The 25,127-nt window shown below is 34.2% G+C and overlaps 1 protein-coding gene and 1 long non-coding RNA gene across 12 annotated transcripts; one reads left to right on the top strand and one right to left on the bottom strand.

Moving 5' to 3' along the window:
• Nucleotides 1-1,230: 1,230 nt before the first annotated feature.
• Nucleotides 1,231-4,078, bottom strand: LOC126668102 (protein FAR1-RELATED SEQUENCE 5-like). The gene is made up of 6 exons (XM_050361319.2): nucleotides 3,908-4,078; nucleotides 2,579-3,429; nucleotides 1,995-2,495; nucleotides 1,687-1,910; nucleotides 1,303-1,606; nucleotides 1,231-1,261 (listed from the first exon to the last, which is right to left on the bottom strand). The coding sequence occupies exons 1-6, from the start codon at nucleotides 3,980-3,982 to the stop codon at nucleotides 1,231-1,233; spliced, it is 1,986 nt and encodes a 661-aa protein (XP_050217276.1). The 5' UTR covers nucleotides 3,983-4,078.
• A 4,085-nt stretch (nucleotides 4,079-8,163) lies between these two features.
• Nucleotides 8,164-16,262, top strand: LOC126667118 (uncharacterized). 11 transcript variants are annotated; one of them, XR_008790197.1, is made up of 4 exons: nucleotides 8,164-8,380; nucleotides 8,544-11,019; nucleotides 11,119-15,265; nucleotides 15,753-16,104. It is a non-coding gene; the product is annotated as an uncharacterized LOC126667118 (long non-coding RNA). The 11 variants fall into 11 exon arrangements; XR_008790201.1 differs by having other exon boundaries at nucleotides 8,486-11,019; XR_008790203.1 differs by lacking the exon at nucleotides 8,164-8,380 and having other exon boundaries at nucleotides 8,387-10,288; nucleotides 10,383-11,019; nucleotides 15,753-16,262.
• The last annotated feature ends 8,865 nt before the right edge of the window (nucleotides 16,263-25,127 follow it).

Genomic DNA, 25,127 nt, shown 5'->3' with positions numbered 1-25,127 from the left:
CAAATTCATATTTTACGAAAATGTCGGATTTGGAACGAGATAGAAATCGACAACCTCCGGTAAGTATTTTTTTTTATTAATTTCGTTTTTTTTTAAAAAAAAATAATTTAAAAAATAGAAAACGGGATTTCACGTCCCCTCCGGAGGAGGGGACGCCGGAAACCGGCGTCCCCTCTTCCGGAGGGGACGTGAAATCCGACGTTCCCCTCCGGAAGAGGGAACGTGGATTTCCCACGTTCCCTCTTCCGGAGGGAACGTGCGGCGTCCCCTCCGGAAGGGGGGACGCCGGAAACGGCGTCCCCCCTTCCGGAGGGGACAAGGGACGCTGGCGTCCCCTCCGGAAGGGAGGACGCCGTTTTCGGCGTCCCCCCTTCAGGAGGGGACGAACGGCGTCCCCTCCGGAAGAGGGGACGCCGGGCGTCCGGCGTCCCCCCTTCCGGAGGAGACGCCGGGCGTCCGGCGTCCCCCCTTCCGGAGGGGACGCCGGACGCCCGTTCCGTAATTTAATATAATTTTTTTTTTAAAAAAAAAAATAAATTAAAAAATATATTAAATAATTTTACAAATTTATTTAATTTAATATATATTATTTCTATAATTTAAATTATTATAATTGCAGGGCAGAAAACGTATGGGGAAGACGTTTTTGGCCCCAGAATTAGGGGGATCGGGAGCCCGTCACGTTACGACGCGTAAAGTTTCTGCCTCGGCTCGACGGAAGAAACAAGCGCATACTTCTCCCGATGAGGTCCGCATTTCTGTTGAGGATCTTAGAGAGTCTGATGATTTTGTGAGCTCAGAGGACGAGCCAGAGGACGAGTCAGAGGACGAGCCAAGTGAAAAAATTTACATTTCTAAACGGAAAAAGGGTGCAGGTGGTCGGTTCGTTGGCGACTCGTCATCAGGTAAATATAATTAAATGATTATAATTAATTTAATAATATTGTTAAAAAATTAAATGTAATTTAATTATGTTTACTGTTACTTTCAGGGTCGAACAGACGACCTGAAGAGGTTGACGTGTGGACCGTTACTGGTCCAGTACCTGGTGGACCCGAGGATGACACTGTTATTCCTAGTTTTCTCGGGCATGTCGCTTCTCGGCTATGGGATGGGGCGGACAGAGGCGTGCTGAAGTGTCAGACTAGACATGGAGCTCTGAAGAAGCTGAGGCAGTGGTATGAGACGGCCTCAGAGGAGGTTAAGGTGCTGATAGACGGGACTGAGATATCACCTGACGCGGATGTACGATTTTTCTGAGCTTTGGAAGATTTAGGACGACCAGGTACACGGTCCTTGTACTCATGACGACTCGGATCCCGCTTCGTTGATTTGCTCCCCTTTGGTCGACCTTTGACATTTGTTTTAACTTCTGGTTCCATGTAGCCTAAGTCTTCGGGGTGAAGTCGCTCTCGAACAATACGAGAAATATCACGCAACACTGAAGGATCCTTAGTCATGACCTCCTCGGCGACCTCGTGAAAATACTGATGTTCCTCAGTCTGAAAACCAGCAAAATCGGGTTGCGCAGATGTGTCCAACCCATCGCCGAGAATAACAAGTTTCGTCCAAAACGGGTGTATACTGTCAAGGCTGATCGGGTTACCTACAAATAACACATATTAGCTTTCAATAACAATATTAATATTTTTAATATTAGTATTCAATGAAAGTGGTGCGTGATACCTGAATCGACCACCGCTCGCAGCTCACATGCACAGGGGATCTGATGTGTTGATCTAACCACACAACCACAGCGATCGTAGACATCGGTACTCAAATCTCGCATACGCCTTAGTTCTTTCGATATTAAATCCAGACAGTAATGCGACACTCTGCATGAGAGCTTGTCAAATGGAAAACCGCGTCGATGTACGCCAATAGTCCGTCTGGAGTCCTCAAGTGTTTTGCTGCAGTAATTTTAAAACATTTATGTTAATAACAATGTCCACATAGTTTGTATAAGTACTAATATTACTCGAGAAGAATGTTACCGGATATCTATCAGCTGCGACTGTATAACTTTGTCGACCTTCGTCCAGACTGTGTCCAGAGCACCGGTGCTAGAGTTGAGCCACTGCTTAAGCTGAGCATGTGCGCTCTCGACTCTACATGTGGTGGTGTTTCCAAAATGTAGGACTAAGTCCGTCCAGCAAGATACGAACTTCTCTCTGTGTCCCAGCCAAGTCCCCTCAATGTACTGTATCAACCCTGGAAAACCTTTAAACCGATCTCTGAAGTGCTCCACAGCTATGTTATATTGATCAAAACTTGGCGCTCTGATAATTTTCTTCCATGTACTATTCTTGAAAATTTCAGCAAACTCTTGGTTTTTCCCACTAATTCTGTACACTCTATCTTCTACGTCCTTATTTATGTGCCACGTACATAGTAGATGAGAAGAACGTGGGAAAACCTCTGACACTGGTCTCATAAGCCCCAATTCTCGATCAGTAAGAATAGCGCTCGGATGAATATGTTCCCCAATCAAGCACCTGCATTATTGCCCGATGATTTAATAAGTAATTTGAATTTGAATATCATTAAAATATCAAATAACATAATTATAATTAAATACCTCAGTCTCTCCAATACCCATCTGTAGCTCCCTTCAGTCTCATCCTTCATAATTGCATATGCAATTATGAAGTTCTTGTTGCAAGGAGTCATTCCAATAATCTCAAAAAAAGGCAGCTTGTACTTGTTCGTCTTGTACGTGGAGTCCATGCCGATGATCCAGTAGTACGTACGAAGTAGTCTCACTGAATCAGGATGAGCCATGAAAATATGGGTCAACACACCTGTATCCTCCTCAGCAAGAGTCCAGTGTACATAATCATTTTGCTGAGCCATGTGATAAAATTGCCCAACCACATCTCTACCCTCAAAGCTAGACTTTCTCAAAGTCTCTCTATAGTTGTACACTTGCTTTATTCTAGGGTTGTCAGATGGTACTTTTTCTTTTAAAGCTGCCATGATAGAACACGGCTTCGCTTGTGCCGCAGTCATATCTCGCACAATTTCTTTCGCCTCGCCACTCAGCCTACTCATCTGACGGTATCCTTCAGGATACACAGCTAGAGCATGGTTGTGTGTACTCGAAATACCAGGATCTGTAAGTATAAACCATGCAGTCTTTCCTAATTTGACAATAATTTTAAATTTGCACTTACACGCTTTTGTCTTCGTATTTTTCCGTACGAAGGAATCAGAATCTGTGAATGAACCTCTGTAACGCTCACCCCGAGCACATCGTAGAAGCTTCTTTTTCCCCTCGTTCTTATGTGACGAAATGACTAATTCAAATCCAATCTTTATAGCAGTACTCTTAGCCCAATTAATTGCTTCAACATCACTATCAAACCCATGATCTAGCTTAAACCAATCGCTGTAATCAATTCCATCACCGCCATAATCTTCTAAATCAACCTGCAAAACATAAATACTTACGTTTAACAAATCGAAATAATATGTAATAAAAAGTCGTAATAATATGGAATAAAAAATTACTGTAATTATTAAATTTTTTAGCATTAATTAATTTCCGGCCGCGACGTTTCGGTCGCGGCCGGAAAAGGGGACGCCGGCGTTGGGCGTCCCCTCTAGAGGAGGGGACGCCCAGCTTTACGTCCCCTCTTCTAGAGGGGACGTAAAGCTGGGCGTCCTCTCCTCTAGAGGGGACGCCAATTTTGGGCGTCCCCTCTTCTAGAGAGGACGCTCGGCGTCCTCTCTAGAAGAGGGGACGCCCAAAATTGGCGTCCCCTCTAGAGGAGAGGACGTTGAATTGCACGTCCTCTCCTCTGGAGGGAACGTGAAATCCAATCGTCCCCTCCTCTGGAGGGAACGTGAAATCCAATCGTCCCCCTTGAAAAAATTTAAAAAAATATTTAAAAAATTTAATTATTACCCCAGAAAAGCCGGAAAAACTTGTTTCCGAATGTCGATACTCGTTTCCCGACGAATTATACTCGTTATCCGTCATTTTACTCGGCTTTTTACATATTTTTCCGAATGTGTTCGAATAAGTTGAGAGAATCTTGGTTTTTTTTTTTTCGAAATTTTTCTAAAAGGGCAGAAAATGTCTTTTGCCTGTGCGGTGGTAAGCAAAAGGGGGCGGCGAATAGCAAAACCCTATATTTAAGTAGCAATATGCATATATTAATATTTTATTATATAATATAAAATACTTAAAATCCACATCAATCGTTTTTAGGTGACAGGATCCATATACAATTTAAAGAAATGAAAATTTGCATGTAACCATAAATTTATCTTTTTGTACTTTTCTGATTGTCTAGTCTAATTTGTACATTCTTTTGGCATTTGATGTAGAGATGGTCATTTATTTATCAAAATAATGAATATTCATTTATGATTGGCATCTACATGGATTAATTTTTGAGCAAAAGTTTCATTTTTTTTTTCTTCTGTATTTGACGAAAAATATTAATTAATATAACATTTATGGTTCAAAAAATATTTTAAATGTACATTTTGGCTCGTCAAAAAATGATTGTAGCATTATATACATATTAAAATTGATGTCGTAAAAATTATTAGCCAATTTAAAATTCAAAAGGTAAACCGAATCAATATGTTAAATTTATGGTGTGTTTTTAAATCATGGGTATAGCCTTAGTTAACGTTGTACCAAATCAAAGTAAAATAAATCCTCTAATAATTAATTTTTTTAGATGAATTCTTAGAATGTATTTTGGCATATCTATATAAATAGTATAAAATTGAACTAAAAATATTATACATTGAACATTATTTTTGAGTCCATTTTACTAAATGACTCATTTAATTATTAAGAGTCCATTTTACTAATACTCTCCCAAAAGGCGAAATTTTGATAATATTAGCACCCGAGTTCATGAGATTCGTCGAGCTTGAAACTCAAAGGGAGATTCGTCCGAATTTCCATAAAGACCGACATCACTGAGTACTCGGATAAAGCGTGTCACCGAAGCGATTCGCCAAAAATCTAAATATATAAAGAATCTTATCTTAAAGGCCGAATATGTGAAATCTCTTTCCTATTCGAACACAAACTCCAATCTAGGGAGATAAGCTTATTCAGGAAGATATTCCTGAATAAGACTTCCTCTTGAATAAAGAATCATTTTCCTATTCAAGCATAATCACCACTAAATTAGAATCACTTTTCTATTTAAAGTCTACTAGATATTCTCTCAACTACTATATAAAGAGTTTGAGGTATGTGTCACGACCCGATTTCCTCCTCGAAACTCCAGCCGAGACTAGCGCTAGAAAATGGAAATGGTTGTTTTGAAATCCGTACCAAGCCTACAACCTCTATAAATTTTTTGCAAATATAAATTTAGATCATATCTTATATATGATCCGTTTCAGAAAATGTCGTTAAAATATTATTTCCATTTAATATAGAGACAGTTCTGAAAATATTCATATAAGCGAAATGCGTTTTCAAAAATGCTGGTTAAATAACTCAATTATTTTCATCGACATTTCTTTCTGAAAACCGGTGTGGTAATACTGAAATCAGGGATTTAGCCTCTATGTCTTACCTCGAAAACAACCCCGATTCAAATCAGTGAAGCCAGGGAATCAGATTCCCCGGCTAACACATAAAGTAACTCGCGGAAAGCTTCCGCGAGTTACCACGTCAGATAAAATAACTCGCGGAAGTGTTTGGCGAGCTACTTTATCCATGTGGCTCCTTGCTGACTGGCCATCTTGAAGCCACGTAGGATGACTTGCGGAACTGTTCCGCGAGTTACTGAACTCGCGTAATAGTTGCGCTAGTTGGAAGGCACAAATTGAGAAATTAACGAAAATGGGGGCTAAAATAAAAAATAATTAAGAAAATGAAGACAAAAATGTCATTATCTCTCGATTTAATTAGCAATTTGCCCCCTCAATTTTAACACATAAATTAATTTTACAGAAAAATTAGTCACAATTTTGTAATTATGAACAATTAACTCTATATTGACAATTGATCCCAACTTGTGAGATAATTATTTTTTTAAATTGGTAATTTGCCTTCCAATTTATGAGTTAATTTTTCAATATGGACTTAATTGTCCATAATCACATAGAAAACCGTCAACAACCGGCTTCGCATCACTGCTGGCATTAAGGACTCTGTTTCCGCTGCCATCTCCATTCCCTCGTCGCCGTTGATTTTTCCGGTAGCATCTATGATCGCGGGTTGACTTTCAATTAAGTTAACTTTCTGAAGAAATATGGAAATTGATTTTAACTATGGTGGTAACTGCTTGGGTCTCTTCTTCAAAACGTAATGACTGCATGGCTCCATAGGTGATAACTGCTCCTCAATGATGGTAACTACCTTTTTTCAATTATTTTATTGTTTCATTTGTATTTGTGTTTAAACAATCAATTATCATTAGATATAAATTAATAAACTAATTAATAAAAATTAAATATGAAAATCAATATAAAAATAACTGCGAAAAAATAATAAATATAAAAATAAAGAAAAATATTGTTTCATCGATTATTTATTAAAATAATATTTTTTGTGTTGTCGTATTAACTCTTTATCCCTAACTTGGCGTGTTTTTTGGCATGATTTGGCACTTTCCCTAAAAAGCATTTTAAATGGTATTTTTTACTTTTAGAAGCATATTTAAATAATTAATAAAGAGTTGAGTAAAAGTTAATTTTATTTGACATTCTCTAAATTTAATGATTGCAATGTTCATAATTTTAAAACAAACAATTGAGAAAAAAGTGATAATAATAAAATTTATATTATATCTAAATAAAGATATGTTTTAACTATTTAAATTTATAGAGTTAAATTGAATTTTTATTTTATTTTTAAAATAAAATTTTTATTGAAGTATTATTTTATATTATAATAATATCGTAATAGAATTTTTTAAATTTATAAAGACTACATAGTAGATGCTATTAAAGGGTAAAGTTTATTTATTTGGTAATACTTTTAATTTTGGATGAAATATGGAGTTATTCAACACCGAAAACAGGTAACTCAAATCATATGCTCAGCCATATATATATTTCATTATTTTTTTCCACTTTCTTTTACGTATCATTATTTGTTGCATCTCATATATTATTAGGTTAATTATTATTCTTATATTTATCTAGTCAAAATAATTATTTATAAAATTTATTCTATAAAATGTTTTAATGAGTGATTTATATTTTATAGAAATAACACAATATATATATATATATATATATATATATATATATAAATATATATATATATATATATATATATATATATATATATATATATATATATATTTGATACCTGTTTATATGGTTATTTTGTTGTAATTTATTTTATTTATTTTTCTATTGGAAGAAAATTCGTATAATTATTCGATAGTGATAAATAAAATTAACATACCTTTTACAAACAAAGTAATCATAAATTTATATTTAATGGCTGATTTTATTTTGTTTTGGTTTATATTTGGCTAATTTAATTATGTCAAAGTTACTGAAATTTTAGATATATATGGAAAGAAGTTATTACTATAGTGTCATTTCAGTTCCAGTTTACAAACAAAGTAAATCTTTTTTTTATTAATGATGAAAGCTAAAGTGATAATTAGTTTCAGTTTAATTTTTCAGTTACTACTATATATATATTTGGGTACCTCATTTAATAGTTAAAAAGCTCTATTGAATGACTAGTTTACAGTATCATTATTTCATTTTGATATCACCCACTCATTGTGATGAGGAGTTGTTATCTTTGTATATAAATACGCTCATTTTATTTACTAAAGTTTAATCTATAATAAAAAAAACTGTTCATAATTATTAAATTTATAATTAATTTAATTTATATGTTAATTAGCCATTACTTATAAATTGAAGGCATAAATTATTATTTAAGTCTTTCCAAACAAAGCCTAAAAGTCCAACCTGGAAATGGCTGTTTTTACTTTCCAGTTCCACCGTCTCACAATATAGAAAACGCGTAAATATCGTCTTTCCACCGCCTCACAATAAAGAAAACGCGTTCCACCATACTAACCGCCTTTCTATAGAAGATCCTGTCCGTCCATGTCACCATCTATAGTTTAATCCTAGCCATTCATCCAGTCCTCGCCCTTCTATAAATACAACTGCTCCTCCATTAACCCCATTGCTCTGTGCAATTGGTACTCGAAGGCGGGTACGGTAAGGGTAACGGTAACGACGCTCTCTTCTCGCCGGTGCTTTTATCGCTTCGATTTTGGTTTAATGGATTCAGTTTCCGTACGTTTTCCGATCTGGTTGTTCGATTGGCTTTTGTTTTTGTTAGTTTGACGGAAGAGTCTGATTTTGCTGTTGTGACGGTATTTAGGGTTTTGCTGCATCCGTTCGTTGTTTTAAACCTTAGGTTAATTTTCGTCCGTTCGCCGCTTAATGTTTATCTGAAGATTCATGATTAAGATTTAATCTATTACCGGTTTCTTAATTCTAATTTGCATCCGTTCCTACGTAGTGTTTCTTTGAAGATTATATGATGAAGATCTAACCTATTGCCGGTTTTTATCTGCTAGATTCTGACTTATGGCGCCATGATGCTTTGAGGAATTTAATTTTTGATCGGAAAAGTTAGGGTTTGGAATTTGATTTGGGTTTCGAACGTGTTTCCTTCTGCATCTCCTTTGAATTACCAGCTAACAATTTTAATATGTGGATAGGTCGGAATTATTTAATCTATTTGTCCTCAATCACTCGGAATCTGCTTTTCAGTATCTGGACAGGTCAAAAATTATTTGAAAGAAGTTTCCTCTGATTTTACCTTTTGATCTTTGTAGAGTTTTCTGGATGGATATTTGAGCATTCTAGGAGCTTGTTGGAGCACTGTGTTATCAAGGATTACGAATGGGTTTGCTTGAATTTAATTCTTTTAATATTGGTGGATATTAAGTTTTAGGTCATTGATTTTCTAGGAAACCACCTGCTCTTTGGATTTTGCAAATACTAAAGCTGATCACTGATCACTGTTTAAAATTGGGATTACTTCATATCATGGATCATCTTGTTCAACTTATTAGAACTTACACAACTTTATTTGAACGTTGTTTTGTTAGATCTGGTTGCATTCACTCCTTGCTCCCTCGTGATGATACAAACAAAGATATCAAAATAAATGAGTTCCCTTTGATCCTTATCCTCTATGATTCTCGTTCATTATAATTTTTAGTAGTGTAGAATAAACTATTCGAGTATTAACTGAACAAAAGCCTGAAGGTGAAAGTGAAATGTGATTATGTTTTCAGCTATTATTTATGTCTTTTTGAAAAAAAAAACATGCAAGTGAAGTCGGAATATTAACGTGTTTTCAGGAACCAGACCGGCTTTGTAGAGCCATGTGTTGGAACGCCAATTGAACAATGAGTTTTCCTTATCTATGCTAATTTTTTTTATTGGTTTTCCGTTTTCAATATAATTGGCTTTTGACTATCGGTAGTCCTGATTTTACAGGAACGCTTATGCTAGTGATAATGTGCTCACTGCGGTCAGGGAGTTGTAGTTATTCCTTGTTTATATTTCTTGCAGTGCATGTGGAGTTCTGTTCAGGCCGTGAGATTTTTTGCACTTTGATATTGTGTCTTTCTTGTATGATGAAAGAATAGAAGTTGGGACCTCTTCATCTTCCTTTTCAATTGTGTTATCAGAGAACTGATAGGGAGTCTCTCTCTTTTTCCTTTCCAGTTTGAATTAATTTTTATTTCTGTAGTAAAATATTCATGTCTTATTAATCAAAAACCTATAAGTGTAAGTGAATTGGAATTGTATTTTCAGGAACCATTCCAGTTTTGTGGAGCTATGTGTTGGAATTGCACAATGAGTTCTCTAAATCTCTGTTGGTTTTATTTTGTTGATTTTAAAGAGTATTGGCTTTTGACTATAAGCAATTCTGATTTTACAGTGCATCAGCTAGTGATCTGAGAGGTCTGCCGTGTTCATCTATGGTCGGGGAGTTTTAGTTTACTTGTGTGGTAGATATAGAGTTTGTTTGGGAGTCTTTTTTTCCTTCATTATTTATCATCTTCAACCATAAATGAAGTGAAAATGAGAATTGAGTTCTCTTGACCATCATTTTTCAGGATCTTACAACTCCCATTGGTGTTATCAGAGTATTGATTAGGGGGTTTCTCTTTTTCAGTTTGAATTAATTCTAATCGTAGTACCAAAAACAGGAAGTGTAAGTGAACTATGTTGTATTTTCATGGACCATGCGAGCTATGTGGAACTATGTTTTGGAATTCGTACAACTTCCATTGGTGTTATCAGAGTATTGATTAGGGGGTTTCTCTTTTTCAGTTTGAATTAATTCTAGTCATAGTACAAAAAACTGGAAGTGTAAGTGAACTATGTTGTATTTTCAGGGACCACGCGAGCTATGTGGAACTATGTTTTGGAATTAAACTATGAGTATTCCTAAGATCTTTGCTGATTATTTTATTTTTTTGGTTCTTGAAAAATATTGGTCTTCGAGTATTAGTGGTCTTTTTGAATTGTCTTTTCAGGAATCAGTCCAGTTTTATGGAGCTATGTGTTGGAATTGATCAATGAGTTCCCTTAAACCTTACTATATTTGTTTTGTTGACTTTTAATAAGACTGGCCTTTGACTACTAGCAGTCCTAATTCTACAGCTTGAATTATTTCTTCTTGTTGCATTCAACTATTCAAGCCTTACAAGTATAAGTGAACTGTGTTTCCATTTTCAGGAACCATAAGCAGTTTTGTGGAGCTATGTGTTGCTATTGAACAATAAGTTCTTTTCTCAGATCTATGCTGCTTTTTATATTTTGTTGATTTTTAATAATATACTGGCTTTTGGGTTTTTAGTAGGAGTTATGAAAAGGGATGTTCTTCTCTTCTTTTTCTGTTTGAATAAATTTTTTCTGTTGCGTTCAACTTCAAATCTTACTGAACAAAAGCCTGAAAGTGAAAGTGAACCTTTTTGTGTTTTCAGGATCCATTGCCAATTTTGTGGAGCTTGTGTTGGAGTTGAACAATGAGTTCTCTTCAAATCTTTGCTGTTTTTTATTTTTCTAGTTTGAATTAATTTTTCTTGTTCCATTACTATTTTGAGTCTCACTTAAAGTATCTATATTCAGGAACCACAACAACTTTGTGGAGCTATGTGTTGCAATTGAACAATAAGTTTTCATCAAATCTATACTGGCTTTTGAGTAGTATGAGTCGGGGGGGAAAGGGTGTCTCTCTCTCTTCTTTTCCTGTTTGAATTAAATTTTTTGTTGCATTCAACTTCGTATCTTACTGAACGAAAGCCTAAGTGAAAGTGAACTATGGTTGTGTTTTCAGGATCCATGCCAACTTTGTGGAGCTCTGTGTTGGAATTAAACAATGAGTTCCCTTTAAATCTTTGCTGTTTTTATTTTGCCTGTTTGAATTATTATTTTTTGTGCGTTCAACTATTAAAGTCTTGTTTAACAAAATCTTGAAAGTACAAGTAAAGTATGCTTTTATTTTCAGGAACCATAGCAACAGCTTTGTGGAGCTATGTGTTGCAAATGAACAATAAGTTTTCTTCAAATCTGTCCTTTTTTTAATATGTCATTAATTTTTAGTAATGCTGGCTTTTGAGTATTGTAGTCAGAGTTACGAAAATGGGGTACTTTCTCTCTTTTTTTCCCTGTTCGATAAAAAATTCTACTGTACTGAACAAAAGCCTGAAAGTGAAAGTGAACCCGCGCTGTGTTTTCAGGATCCAGGATTCATGCCGACTTTATGGAGCTTGTGTTGGAATTGAGAAATGAGTTTCCTTTGAATCTTTTCTTTTCTTTTTTTTATTTTGTTGTTAATAGTACTGGACATCAACTATTAGTGTTCTTAATTTTACAGGAATGCATCAACTAGTGATCACGGAGCTCTGTTATGTTTTCTTATGGTCACGGAGTCTGAGTTTTCCTCTGTGATTAGATCAGCTCTGGTTTACCGTCTTTGAACTCCTATTGGTGTTATTAGAGTGTTAATTAGGGGTTCTTTCTCTTTTCTTTTGCCAGTTTGAATTAGGTTTTCTTGTCGCACTCCATTCAAGTCTTGCTGAACAAAAATTTGGAAGTGGAAGTGAACCATGCCAACTTTGTAGAGCTATGTGTTGGAGTTTAACAATGAGTTCCCTTTAAATTGCTGTTATTATTTTTTTGTTATTTTTGTTGGCGGTTAATAATACTGGCATTAGAGTATTTGTTGTCTGGATTTTACAGGAATGCACCAGCTGGTGACCAGGGAGCTGTAGTGCCTTTTTTATGGTCGGGGAGTTACCTGTGTGTTTAGGTCAATTACTCTGATTTTATAATGGTACATACATGAGTTTTGTACATATCAGGAATTATTTGTGATTCTTAATGTTTTAGGCTTCATCCTTGAATGAATTCCTTTTTTAGGGTCTCCCAACTCATATCGGTGTTATCAGAGTATTGATTAGGGATGTCTTCTTCCGTTTTTCCTTCAGTATGAATTTATCTGTCATGTTGCTTTTATCATATTAACAAAATCCTGAGTGTACTGTGGTGTCTTTTTGTTCCAGGGTTCTATTTTGAATTCCTTAAAGCTGTTGTTGTGGTCAAGCACTGCATCTGATTTGGGTCATGGACATTAATCCGCCACTCAATTTTTCTTATACAGCGTCATGCACAATTTGTTTTGTGATGCTTACGTTCTTAATTTTGCATGTCACACAGCTACTCTCTTGCCTGTGGGCGACATCATTCGTGCATCAACTAGTTGTACCTCCAATGGTCTGTGTATTCATATTTGGAATTTTGAATTGTTCATTGTGTAATTTTTTTTTTAACAAATGTCCATTACTTAATGCACGTAGCTTTTCACAGACTGTCGTTGATTTTGTCTATAACCCTATAGATTTTGCGGGATTTCAGGAGTCTGACGAGAATTTTTCAGGAAGTTTTTATGGTCTTGATATGATAGTACAAGGGATTTTGGCAATACTTAATTGGAGAATGTGATCAGGGAGTTTTTTTATCTTTTCATTGAGTGCCACATAATTCTTAGTTAAAATGCAGAAAGAACTCATCTTGAGATGTTTGTCATGTGTATTTTCCAGGCCTTGGAAAAGAGGGACAAGTCTGTTGAACAGCTTTGACAGGAGGTTTTGTTCATTTTGTGTAATTTTTATCTAAGATTACTTGATGCACATAGCTTTTCAGACTGTCTTTGATTTTGTCGTAGCCTATATGATTTTGTGGGATTTCAGGAGTCTGACGAGAATTATTCAGGAAGATTTTATGTTCTTAATATGGTAGTACAGCGAATTTTGGCAATACTGAAGTGAAAAGTGTGATCAGGGAGCTCTTTTATTTATCTTTTTATTGAATGCGGCATAATTCTAGTTAATATGCAGAACTCATTTTGAGATGGTTGTCGTGTATTTACCAGGCCTTGGAAAAGGAGGAGTCTGTTAAACAGCTTTGGCAGGAGGTTTTGTTCATTTTGTGTAATTTCTTATCTAAGATTACTTGATGCACGTACCTTTTCACAGATTGTCGTTGATTTTGTCTGTAACCCTATAGGTTTCAGGAGTCTGATGAGAATTTTTCAAGAAGATTTTATGGTCTTGATATGATAGTACAGGGGATTTTGGCAATACTTAAGTGAAGAGTGTGATCAGGGAGCTCTTTTATTTATCTTTTTCATTGAGTGCCACATAACTCTAGTTAATATGCAGAAAGAACTTTTTTTGAGATGGTTGTCATGTATTTTGCCAGGCCTTGGAAAAGAGGGGCGAGTCTGTTAAACAGCTTTGACAGGAGGTTTTGTTCTTATCTGACTAGTAAATATAAGAGCACGCCGTTTGGATTTTTCTTTGTCTAACATTCCAGGATTGAGTCCGAGCCTTATTGTGATCGAACTGTGGGCAAGCAGGGGATGTTCTGCTACTGTTGATCAACAACCCGTTGTTTTGGATGCATTGTGCCTACATGTGGTTCATATCATCATATGTAAACGTCCTATTCTCTTCATCTCGTTTCCAGGGTTTTTCTGTTTGGGTATTTTAAGGAATTTTGGATAACAGTTGATGACAAGCTTTCTCGGTGGTAAGTGAAGGGTGCGGTTCCTTCCTAGTTTAATATTCTCAGCGTGAATAGTCTGAATGAATTCCAGTCATTGGTTCTGTCATCTTGTAGATCATCTGATTTAAGCATACTAAACAAGAGTGATTCTCTGTGCAGCATTCTAGTTAAGGTAGTATTTGCTGTCGTTAGCATTTCAACTTGATTTGGTTGCTACTGGCTACTGCTGTCAGCACCTCAACCCAAGTATTAAACAAATGGTCGAGAATGTCATGGGGTGAAGACCTTCTTTGGTTTCCTGATTGTCGTTTCCTAGCCTGCTTATTGTCGAGTTGTTTATATTCTGTTTGCTGAGGGGTTGTGCTTTTCTCTATGGGTGTCTTCTGCTTGCCTACTTTTCTTTTCAGACGCTATATGCTCTATGTGCATTTTGGCAATTAGTGTTATGGATGTGGATGCTTAGTCGGCTGCTGGATGTTTTTACCAATTGATGAATGATATCTTGCAAAGGCTTGTGGATTGTTATATCTTGATTATAGTGATGTGGATTCTTATGGATTTTTGCAACTGACACATGCATGATTCTTTCAAGGAGCGGTGTGGATGCTTTAGTTTGACTGTCGGATGTTTTTACCAATATATGCATATTTTCTGTGGTCTGGTTGGTGATAAGTGACAACAGAGTTCTTTGATAATTTGAACTGTTGAAATTTTGGAATTTTAAGAAGATTCTATGCTTGTCTCTGCTTTTAGGACTGAACTACTATATCTCGTTGTCTCTCCCTAATGTTTAATTTGTATGTCTAATTTGTCTGTGTGTGGGTGTATGCATGTAACTCTGCCTGTGGTCTCAATTACACAGCCGGTCCCAAGCCCGGATTAAGGAGGAGGGTTGCAATTTTTGGTGCTATGTTTGGTTGCGGTCTGCACATGTTTTCCTGTGATCTTGATTTGAGTCTGTCGTCGCGCAGGTCACTTGGTTATCGGTCATTGTTTGCACTTTTTTCTTGATTTCAGGTCGCTATTGAATCTTATTTGAAAGGCCCTCTAGTTATGACCAAGAAAAATGGTGTCTATTGTGTACGATGGTGGTTGAGGGATGTAAATTTCTTGACCTTGTCCTAAAGACAACATGTTTATTTGAAATGCGTTCTGAGTGAATTTGTACTCTTAGCAACACCAAGCATAATGGGCACATTCAGGAAAGGTAACTGGGTATGATTTGATCAAATGTTTAGTTTATAAATTATGATCAGCATTTCTTTAATATGTCGGGTCTTGCTGTAGAGGTGCTTGGAAGTTTCCAGGACTATTGAGGGGAATTCTTGATACGCACATTCTAATCGATTGTTTTCAAGCAAGAATTGATAGAGAATTTTTTTAACTTCCATTGCTTTGAAGAACATTTACCCACATTCTAATTGATCGTTTCAAGCAAGAATTTGTAAGAGTTGTTTTAAAATTTTCATTTCTTTGAACAATATTCATCTCATGTTCTGGGTAGTGTTTCCGAAACAAAATTTGCTTCCCTTGAACCTTGTTAATACCTGGAAACTCATAGCGAGCTGCCTTTCACAGTAAATATTATATTGGCCAACTTACTTATGCCAAGTTAATGCACAATATTATGTAAGATCACACTTCTCTTTGCAATATAACATACATGTGTGTAAAAAAGCTTTTTCTTTTTGCAGCAAAATCAAGAGTGCACGTCCTATCATTTTTTTGAGTCTCAAAATATTCAAGGTTCTCGAGGTAATTTCACTTTTTCTTTCTCCGCCACTAAAATTGGCTAGTATTTCTGTGGAGCTATGTCAACTGTAAAAAGGCTTCAGTCACCGATGCTACTTTCCTTGAAAAAGATTAAGGCTTATATTTAAATTTCATCTATTATTTGCCTCTGGAACTTCTAGTATTGCCTTGTATTAATTGTCAGGCGTAAATTTATATAATTTTCTCTTTAGCAATTTTGTCATAGAGCTAGTTTAGGGGGAGAGATTCACCAATTTGTTTGCGGCTTCAATAATTTTGCCAAAGATGTGCTTATTTTGCCTTCAAACTTAGCTGGCATGGAAATTGCTTTGGCTTTAGGGGATTATCTTGGTGATTTCTCGAAGTTTTGCAAGAGAATGATATTTAGTTGTTTATAAATTAGTATCCTTTTAATTCGGCACAATTCATATTCTAGCGATGCATTCTCTTAATCATTGAAAAACATTCCACTTTTCTGATTTTCTGTTTGTCGCTTGAGCTTCTAAAATTGTTAATTTTATTTTTATTCACAAGAATTCATTATACACACATTAAAAATTGTGCTTATAGGTCCACATCACACTCTGCTCCTCATTTAGGTAGTTAAGTCGGGATTGTAAATCGGTTGTGGTGAGTTTAGATTTTCTCACTTTTTTTGCAACTTTCAGGAATATAATTAAATAAGTAATTTCAAAAAAAAAAAGTAACTTTAGTGTACTTTTCGGTTCGAATGCATGCTAATATAACTTCTGTATCATCACGTTTTGCACAAATTTGTTTAGTGTGTAAAGCAGCTTAGCTCATCTTAAATGCATCAATATGATTTATTTGTTAAAGAATGATAATCAAATTGACGGTGTTTGGAAATTTACTTTAAATGCAAGTCTAAACTTGAATATCAAAATTGGATATATACTTGTTAAATTAAACGAATTATGTTAATGGAGTTAACAATATAATAATCTTATGTTGACATTGAGTAGAGTAGTATATGAGTATGTAGGTAGTATAAACATATTAAATTTAACTTCGTTATTGTCCTTGTATGGAACTTGAATGATCATCTACTAGTTTATTATCCGTCAAAGAATGTATGCTTACATTACGAGGTTCGGCATATAATATCCAGTGTGTTAATAGGTCTTGCCCTTATATGAGACCCAACAACCTGATAATCATTTTGAAATTGGGGGACTTACACTCTATCGATAAAATTCATGTGCTTAAATTGGACAAGTTTATGCATCCTATCCATATAGATAATATGGCTGACGAGATTTTATGTCTATGTTGCTAAACAATGTGGCCGATGAGTTTCAAGGGTATTGCACTCTACTAGTGAAGGGGCATACATTGATGAGTTAAGCTACCGTGTTAGATAAGTTTATCCATTTAATCTAAAACCAAATTGTGAGACTAACAGGTGTAGAAACCGGTTACAGTTAGAATCTTAAGATCTTGGATAAGCAAATTAATGGTTAAAGGTTTTCAGACCTAAGGTGGTTGAAAATTGGTAATGTCTATGATTTTGAAATCTGGTGATGGTGAATTTGATGGATAAAGTTAATTGTGACTAGGGTAAAAAGACCTCGTGATGCAATAATTTAATTCAGAAGATAACTTTTTCTTGTTGAATGTGAACTCGATAGTGAAAATTTGACTTTAGTTGTCTGTGGAAGAGGTGATCTTAAAATTTGTCCAGTGTCTTGGGGAGGAGTAGCCCTAACCGATAAGGAGAGTTAGGCGATGCATGTGAGGAGAGAGCAACTATTGGATGTGTTGTCCGAAATGATAAAGGGGAATTCATCTAAACTCGTCAAGTTAGCTATGTGGGTTCGGTTGGTCCTAGATCCATGAAATTGATTGGTATTTGGGAAGTGTTGAGTTGGCTAGAAGGGTACGACAATTTTACAATCGAGTCTGATGCTTTGGAAGTCATACTTGATATTCGAGAGTCTGAGAGAGTTCTGGGGGACGTTTTGGTTGAAGATTGTGCGATGTTAGCGAAACAGTACTCTAGTATTTCTTGTTTATGTAAGGTGATTTACGACCAAGCTGCACATTTGTTAGTGCATAATGCTCGTTCTATGTCAGCTCATCGGGATTGGTTTAATAACTTTTCCGAATTTCTTACTCATGTGCTTGTTTAGATTGATCATTAATGAAGTTGTCGGATTATAAAAAAAAGAAGGAAAAAGGGTGTACTCTTTTTTGTTGGGTACATGCCTGTGTCAATTGCAATTTAGAATTTATAAATTTTCGAACTAAAAATATAGAAGTCTCATTCCAATCACTTTAGTGCAATTTCTGCTATATTTTCATGGCGAATGAGAATAAAAACCCTTATGACGCTTAATTATCTAGCGAGTGCGTAACGGTTCCCTCCTCTAGCAGTTTTGCTTGAGGGGATTTTTTTTTTTGACAAAGATAATAATATATAAATGTATAGAATAATGACCATCCCATGAAGGAAATGAGTCATTCTTTAAACAATAAATAATAAGTAGACTTTATAGCTACTATATGAGCCATCCAAATACACCTCCATTTAACAAAATTAAGATAAACCAAAGTTTAATTAATTTGTTAAACAAACGGTAGAACAATAAAATAAATTGACAATATCAAAAAACACATATCATTATTTGGAGTAAGATGATAATAGTAGTACCTTGTGAGTTTATAGCAACATTTAGTAGCGTAGGTTGAAAAATTATCTCCCAAGCATAATATACCTGCTCATATATTTCTTAAAAATAAAATAATAGTTTAGTGTAATCATACCTGAAACTGGAGAAGACTTCTCGAGATATCTGACATCAGAGGAGTCTTCTCGAATCATGCGTGAGGGGTCATTTCTCCTTATTTGAACCGCTAGGTTCCATAGATGCTACGTTGGTGTCGTTTTGATGAATAAGTGTTGATGTGGCTGCCATGGTGGCAAAAAATCCGGTTTGATTCACAAATGGCCATAAAAGAATCTGAAATATTCAAAAATGGCAATTTGTGCCGATTTTTAAACGTTTGGTTATAACTGACCCCTCACGCATACGTTTGACATTTTACTGTGATTAAGCCTTTCTTTTATTAAGAGCTGCATCAAAATTAATCTTCATCAAACTAGGCTGGGGGGCCTCCACTGCTGCACCTCCTATTGAGTACTATAACCTCATAAAGAGTACATTAACCTCACAAGGAGTACATTAGCCTCATAAGGAGTACAAATTCTCACAAGTAGTACAATAACCTTCCAAGAAGTATAATATTATATTTATTTTTCTCGTTCATATTTTGCCTTATAACAGTTTTAGATATCAGACCATTGAAGTATTAATCTATATCTATACTATATATAAAAGCACGGATGGGGGGGGACAGGCAAATCTACTGAATAATCCTTTTCAGTTTACTAATAAATAAAGGTTTTATGGTCATTAACTAATTGGTTATTTAATTAATCACTATTGTAATTAAAGTTCTAATTAGAATAGGTAGCTAAATTATCTCCAATTTAGTTTTTAATATGCAAAAAATAACTAAATTGTCTCCAAATTTGTAGGAATGTCTATCTTTTAGTTTGATTGAACTACACAATTAAAATACTATATTAAGTCAATACATTATTATTTAAATTTCTATCTTATTATTTTTAAAGATATTATTAATAAAATTAAGTTAATTATTTAATTATGGTTATTATAAAATCAAAAGAAGAATAAATTCAGTATGAAAAAAAATTTAATAACTGAATATATTATATTTACTTTCACAATTTTTTTTAACTAATTTAATATTAATTATAAATAAAAAATTAATATAATTATAATAAATTTACTAATATGTTCATTGACGAGTTACGTTACGAGCCACGTGCATAGCACGTAATGCGAAACTAGTCTTTTAAAAGTTTCAATTTGACCGTAATTCAAGTTTAATGTGAAGACCAGAGGATATATCCATTGTCTTGCTAATTAAACTATCCAACAATATTTACCACAATAACTACCCAACAATGAGAGACCCAAAGATTACCAAGAAATAGATGGAAAAAAAACCAAAAATATAGTAAATTATAATCAAAATCAACGTTAATTGAAAAAAAATCCAATTTTTTAAGTAAATGAACGAGTAAAATTTAAATTGTGTTAAATGAAGAAATTGAAAAATGCTCATTAAGAACTTTAAACAGCGGTTGGTAAAATGCAGATTACCATCACCAAATGATTTAGTCAAAAAACCAAGAAATTAAGATATATTTCAAAAAATTATGCCTTAGAAGAAAAATTAATTAAACAACAATCTGCAATCCAAAAATCCTAAACTAAACATAGAAACTTATAAAAGATATCATAATTACTCGACTAAACAATCATAATCTACTGAGGACTGCAAGTAAAATGAACTGATGAAGTGTGGTGGCATAGATAATTCCGACCGCAGTAGAGTGAAACTATGTTGATAATCATCACCATGTATGGTGGTTTCTTTGAAGCATATTGAAAATCACCATAACCGCTTGCATTAAACTCTGAAATTTTTTAGCAACATCGTTTTTCTAAAAAGGCTTGAGGGGATTGAACATCTGCTTTCCAACATCGTTTTTCTTTGTGTTTTGATGGTACTATTACATGTTAGGGAAAACTATAAAAAAATGTTCATATTTTGCCATATATGAAAACAGTAACGAAACAATTACAGAATTATATAATATGTTAGAGATAATTATAAAATATATAAACAAGAGCAGCAAACAATGAAGACATTGTAATTTTATATAATTCACTTAAATTCACATATTTGGTTTTTAGTTTCACCCGCAAGATCAAATTAGACTCCTTTTCCATTAAAAAAATCCATATATTTTTTTAAAAAGTATTTATTTATGCTCTTTTTCACATAAAACGTTAAAAATAAATGACTTATTTAAATTTTTTTCTAAATGGAGAAGAAATCAATTTAGTATTTGAAGGTAGAACTGAAACTCAAAGGTGCAAATTTGGTGAATTGAAAAAAATTGCAATGTCAAGATGCAACTAAAAAGGAGTTAAAAAGTAGAGATTTTTTTTAGTGATTAAGCTTTTATATTATATATCAAGGTACCACATTACCAACTTGTTTATAAGTTAAGGATTAGTTGCAATCAGTGGCGGACCTAAACAGATAATTTTTTTTTTTGGGAGGGGGGGCAATTTATAATTATACTTGTATTTTTATAATTTAAATGATCAATTAAAAATTTGATGAATCGGTGCATAATATTACCGTCAAAAACCATCTTATCAAGTCTTTTTATATTTTCATCCCGATGTTTTTCATTGGTATAAACTGATTGTATTTTTCAATCAGTAATTTAAACTGGAAAAATTAAATTTATATTTTTAATTAAAAAATTAAAAAAATTAAAGTGAAATTCTAAAATACTATGTAAGTTAAAATTTTATCTATATGTAAATCTAAAATAATCTCCGAACTTAACGAGTGAATCCAAACAATTATTAAACGATTTGTTTTGGTACAACATATATGCGGTGTTCTGAACGGATTCTGATTATAAGACGATACCTTTAAGCCTTTCACATTCAGATTAATCCCCATTCGAGCCGGATAGGTACCTTACGGCAGGCAAAGCTCTGATCTGAAATTTTAAACGGGTGCATATATGAGTACGGTTCGAATACGCGATCTCACTTAAATTAGGAGAGCGCTTTACCAACTCACCTACGTCTTAAGAGTTATTAAACGGATTTCTTATATTATATATAAATCAAATATATATTCTATAAATTCATAAAGCTAATATTTCATCAAATATTAATTTTATTTAAATTTGAAATCAAATTAAATTATTGTAATTCTGTATAAATAATTATTTTATATATTTAACAATTATATGAGCTATATATAGCCTAACATTTGAAAATGTTGCCATTAACTTCCAGGTTCCATTATAATTTGATTCCTCAAGTTGAAAAAATACCCTTTTTTAAAGATATCATTATATCAATAAAGTAAACCCAAACCAATAGTTTGATAGCTTTCAAACTTTTTGTTTAGAAAATGACATAAAGTTTAATTTTTGATTGATAGATATGAAAGTTAATATTTTCTTAATTGAGGGGATGGAAAGCTAGGACACCAGCGAAAGGCCAAAATAATCTGTATAGTTTATCAATAATAGAATATGTAATCCATCCATAATTAATAACTATACACAACTAAATAAGTGAATGTAATTAAAATTAATTTTTTATGTGGAAGATAGAGTTTTACAAGTTCTGGAATGGCCTCAGATTTAATTTTATATCTGCAATTATTGAAATTTATGTTGTATTCGATTAATAGTGTTATATTTTCTTTTCTTTAATGTCACGACCCAAAATATTGAGCCGCAACTGGCGCTAGGGAACGGGAGTGTTAGCTCCGGAACCCGTAGCAAACCTCAAACCACTATTAATTTTTCGCAAATAATAAACAAACAACAGTAAACAACGGAAGCCAAGTATACATAACATGTATACACAAACATTTACATTGTTCAAAAACCTCGCGGGCTCCAGTTACCGTACCCTGTACGAACTGGCCTCACGGTACTATATCCATCAGTTAGTGTATCCAACATATCACCGGCATCTGGTGCCGTGCACAACATATAAAACACGTAGCCTACAAAAACATATAAACAGGACAGCAAGTAATATGTACACTCAAAATGTATTGATGTCTAGGCTACGACTCTGTCAACACGGGACCACTACTGCAGCATTCACAGAAGTCAGATACTAAACATATACAACTGACTTCTGGACTTCAAAATTGGCCTCTAGTTAGGTCCACATACTAAGTACCTGAAAGACATCAAAGGTGAGGGGTCAGTATGTGGGAAAATACTGAGTGAGGTTGCATTTTACTAACGGTATTAATTTAAAAACATAGCATCGCATCTCAAGAAAACAATAATATAAAACATATAAACAGGTATTTGATCCGTACGAAAATAATATCCTAGCATGCGACACATCTCTCGAATAATCATATATCGTTCAACCCAATCACAAATCTCAAGTTGTGAGTCCAACTCATTGGTGGGCCCAGCCCACTAGATACGGGGACTTCCAGGCTACACCGTAGCCGAGTTCACTCTCGTATCGAATTCATATCATATCATACATATCCAATCATTTCTCAAATGCAAACACACTAGACTGACTCAATATTGGTGATCACACAGCCTATTGACACCCAATAGGTAGCTAGTTTCTTCGGATCGCATACTAGTTCTCGTATATACATTTGATAGAAACATATAATATTTAATCAAATCATCTAACATGCGATGCGTAAAAACAGTATACATATCTATATAAAATGACTTTATATATATAATACACGAAAGTAAAGTGCAATTCACAGTGACCGCAATCCAATCAATAATGTGGTCGATGAAATGATATGCCCTCGCTATCCCACGTCTACTGACCTCTCTGCTCGCTGACACGTCTGATAAATAATTAACGTTTAATGATTAGACGTTAATCTCGTATTCCTATACGTATAATACTTTTAAGTTTTAGGGTTTAGTTTCATTTCGATGAAGTTTCAAGGAGTTTTCAGGACAATGCGCAGGTGCTGCCTACACACTGACACTGTTTAGTAAAACGACAATCTCTCCCAATTGAACCGTTGGATCGAGCTGAAATTTGACAGAGGCGTTCCTAAGAGGCAAATCTATAAACTGACCGTTGGGATTTTGAATCTGCCAAGTTTTGGGTAGTGTGCGAACGCACACCCTAAAATTCAAGGAGTGTGCGAACGCACACTCAATGTGTGCGAACGCACACCCTTGATAGCCCCCGGAAAGTCGTTTTCCGGGGCTTTTCAGCCATCCCGACGTGCTATACATTCAACTATACAAAACCCGCATCTCGGTTTTCATTAAAACGCTATAAGAACTTCAAAAACATCAATTTCAATCCTAAAACATAATTCCATTAAAACAGCCAACAAAATCCGATTTTTGCACCAATTCTCGAGATGTTTACCTTGATTTGAAGCTTAGAGTTGATAGAGGATTCGATTCTGAAGAAATCGCCGCGAAAATCACTCGATTCGGACGTCGAACGGCGAAATGGCGGCGAAACGACGGTATCGATCGAATTTTCTCTCGCCTTCTCCAGATGCTTCTGCTCCTTATGATTCATATTTCATTCCTTTTATGTTTTGGTAAAAATACCACTTTGGTCCTTGTTCTTTTTGTTTATTATCATTTATCTTTAAACTTTTCTTTCGTACGATTTAGTCCATAGCTAAATCGATAAATCCTTTTATTATAACTTATACGTATTATTTATATCCAATAAATAATACGAAACTCGATATTAATACTTTCCCGTCAAAATCCAAAATTTCCATTTTCGACACAAAGTGGCTAAATTACCACTTTGGTCATATTTTGGACTTTTTTTGATATTTTTCCTTTTAATTCCAATTCTAACTTTAGAATTGAAATATAACCTTAATTTCCTCATAGTTAATTTCTCAAAACCGACCTACTTGAAACTTATTTACTTTATCTTTTCAGAAATTCTTCTGATATCGCCACTCTGGCGAATCAAAATTGGACACGTGGTCCAATTAGCTAATTAAATATTTTGGGGTATTACATTTAAACGTATTATTTCTAGACTATTAAGTTACATAGAACTATAGCATTTTATATAAATATGTGACATATACCATCCAATCCTTGTATCAATTGTTGTTATGATTTAATTAGATACTTAAAATTTAAATAAACTATACATAATTCATTAGAACTTAATAAATATATAGCTGACTGCATCGGATTATACAATTTAATTGATATAGATATAATAATTAAATATAAAATATTGTACAAAAAATACAATCACTAACGCAAATTGAAATATTATTTATGAAAAATACTACTCTTAGATGCTGATTTTTTATTTTTATTTTTTAGGTTAATAGGCCTTTGACATAATAGTTATATCGTTTCATTTATTACATTTTAAAAACGAAACTTTCCTTTGTTATTATAGCAAATCCAGCTAGTAATTTCTTTCGTGGCGGCCAAATGGACGGTCCATAATTCTACATGACGAACTAGGTTCATACAAGAATTTTTCCAACTTAAGAGATTTTAGAAGTAAATTGAAAATTAAAATGTTAGAGAGATCAAGATAAAAGTTAAAGGGTTAGATGAGTGAAACAGTATAAAATCAAGAGTCAAATATACATTAAGCCAAAATAATTGAGGGGAAAAAGGAAGGGTGAAAAGGCTGTAATATTGTGTTTGT

This window comes from Mercurialis annua, linkage group LG2 (genome assembly GCF_937616625.2).
Source record: "Mercurialis annua linkage group LG2, ddMerAnnu1.2, whole genome shotgun sequence".
Classification (NCBI taxonomy): domain Eukaryota; kingdom Viridiplantae; phylum Streptophyta; class Magnoliopsida; order Malpighiales; family Euphorbiaceae; genus Mercurialis; species Mercurialis annua.
The sequence above is the reverse complement of the archived record's forward strand: the minus strand, read 5'-3'. Positions and strand labels throughout refer to the sequence as shown.

Bases quoted from the DNA above. Each gene is read 5' to 3' on its own strand.
- LOC126668102 (XM_050361319.2), bottom strand. From the start codon at position 3,982: ATGACGGATAACGAGTATAATTCGTCGGGAAACGAGTATCGACATTCG. The intron at 3,430-3,907 runs GTAATAATTAAA...TATGTTTTGCAG, and splicing joins GTTTTTCCGGCTTTTCTGGG to GTTGATTTAGAAGATTATGG. The intron at 2,496-2,578 runs GTATTTAATTAT...GCAATAATGCAG, and splicing joins TGGGTATTGGAGAGACTGAG to GTGCTTGATTGGGGAACATA.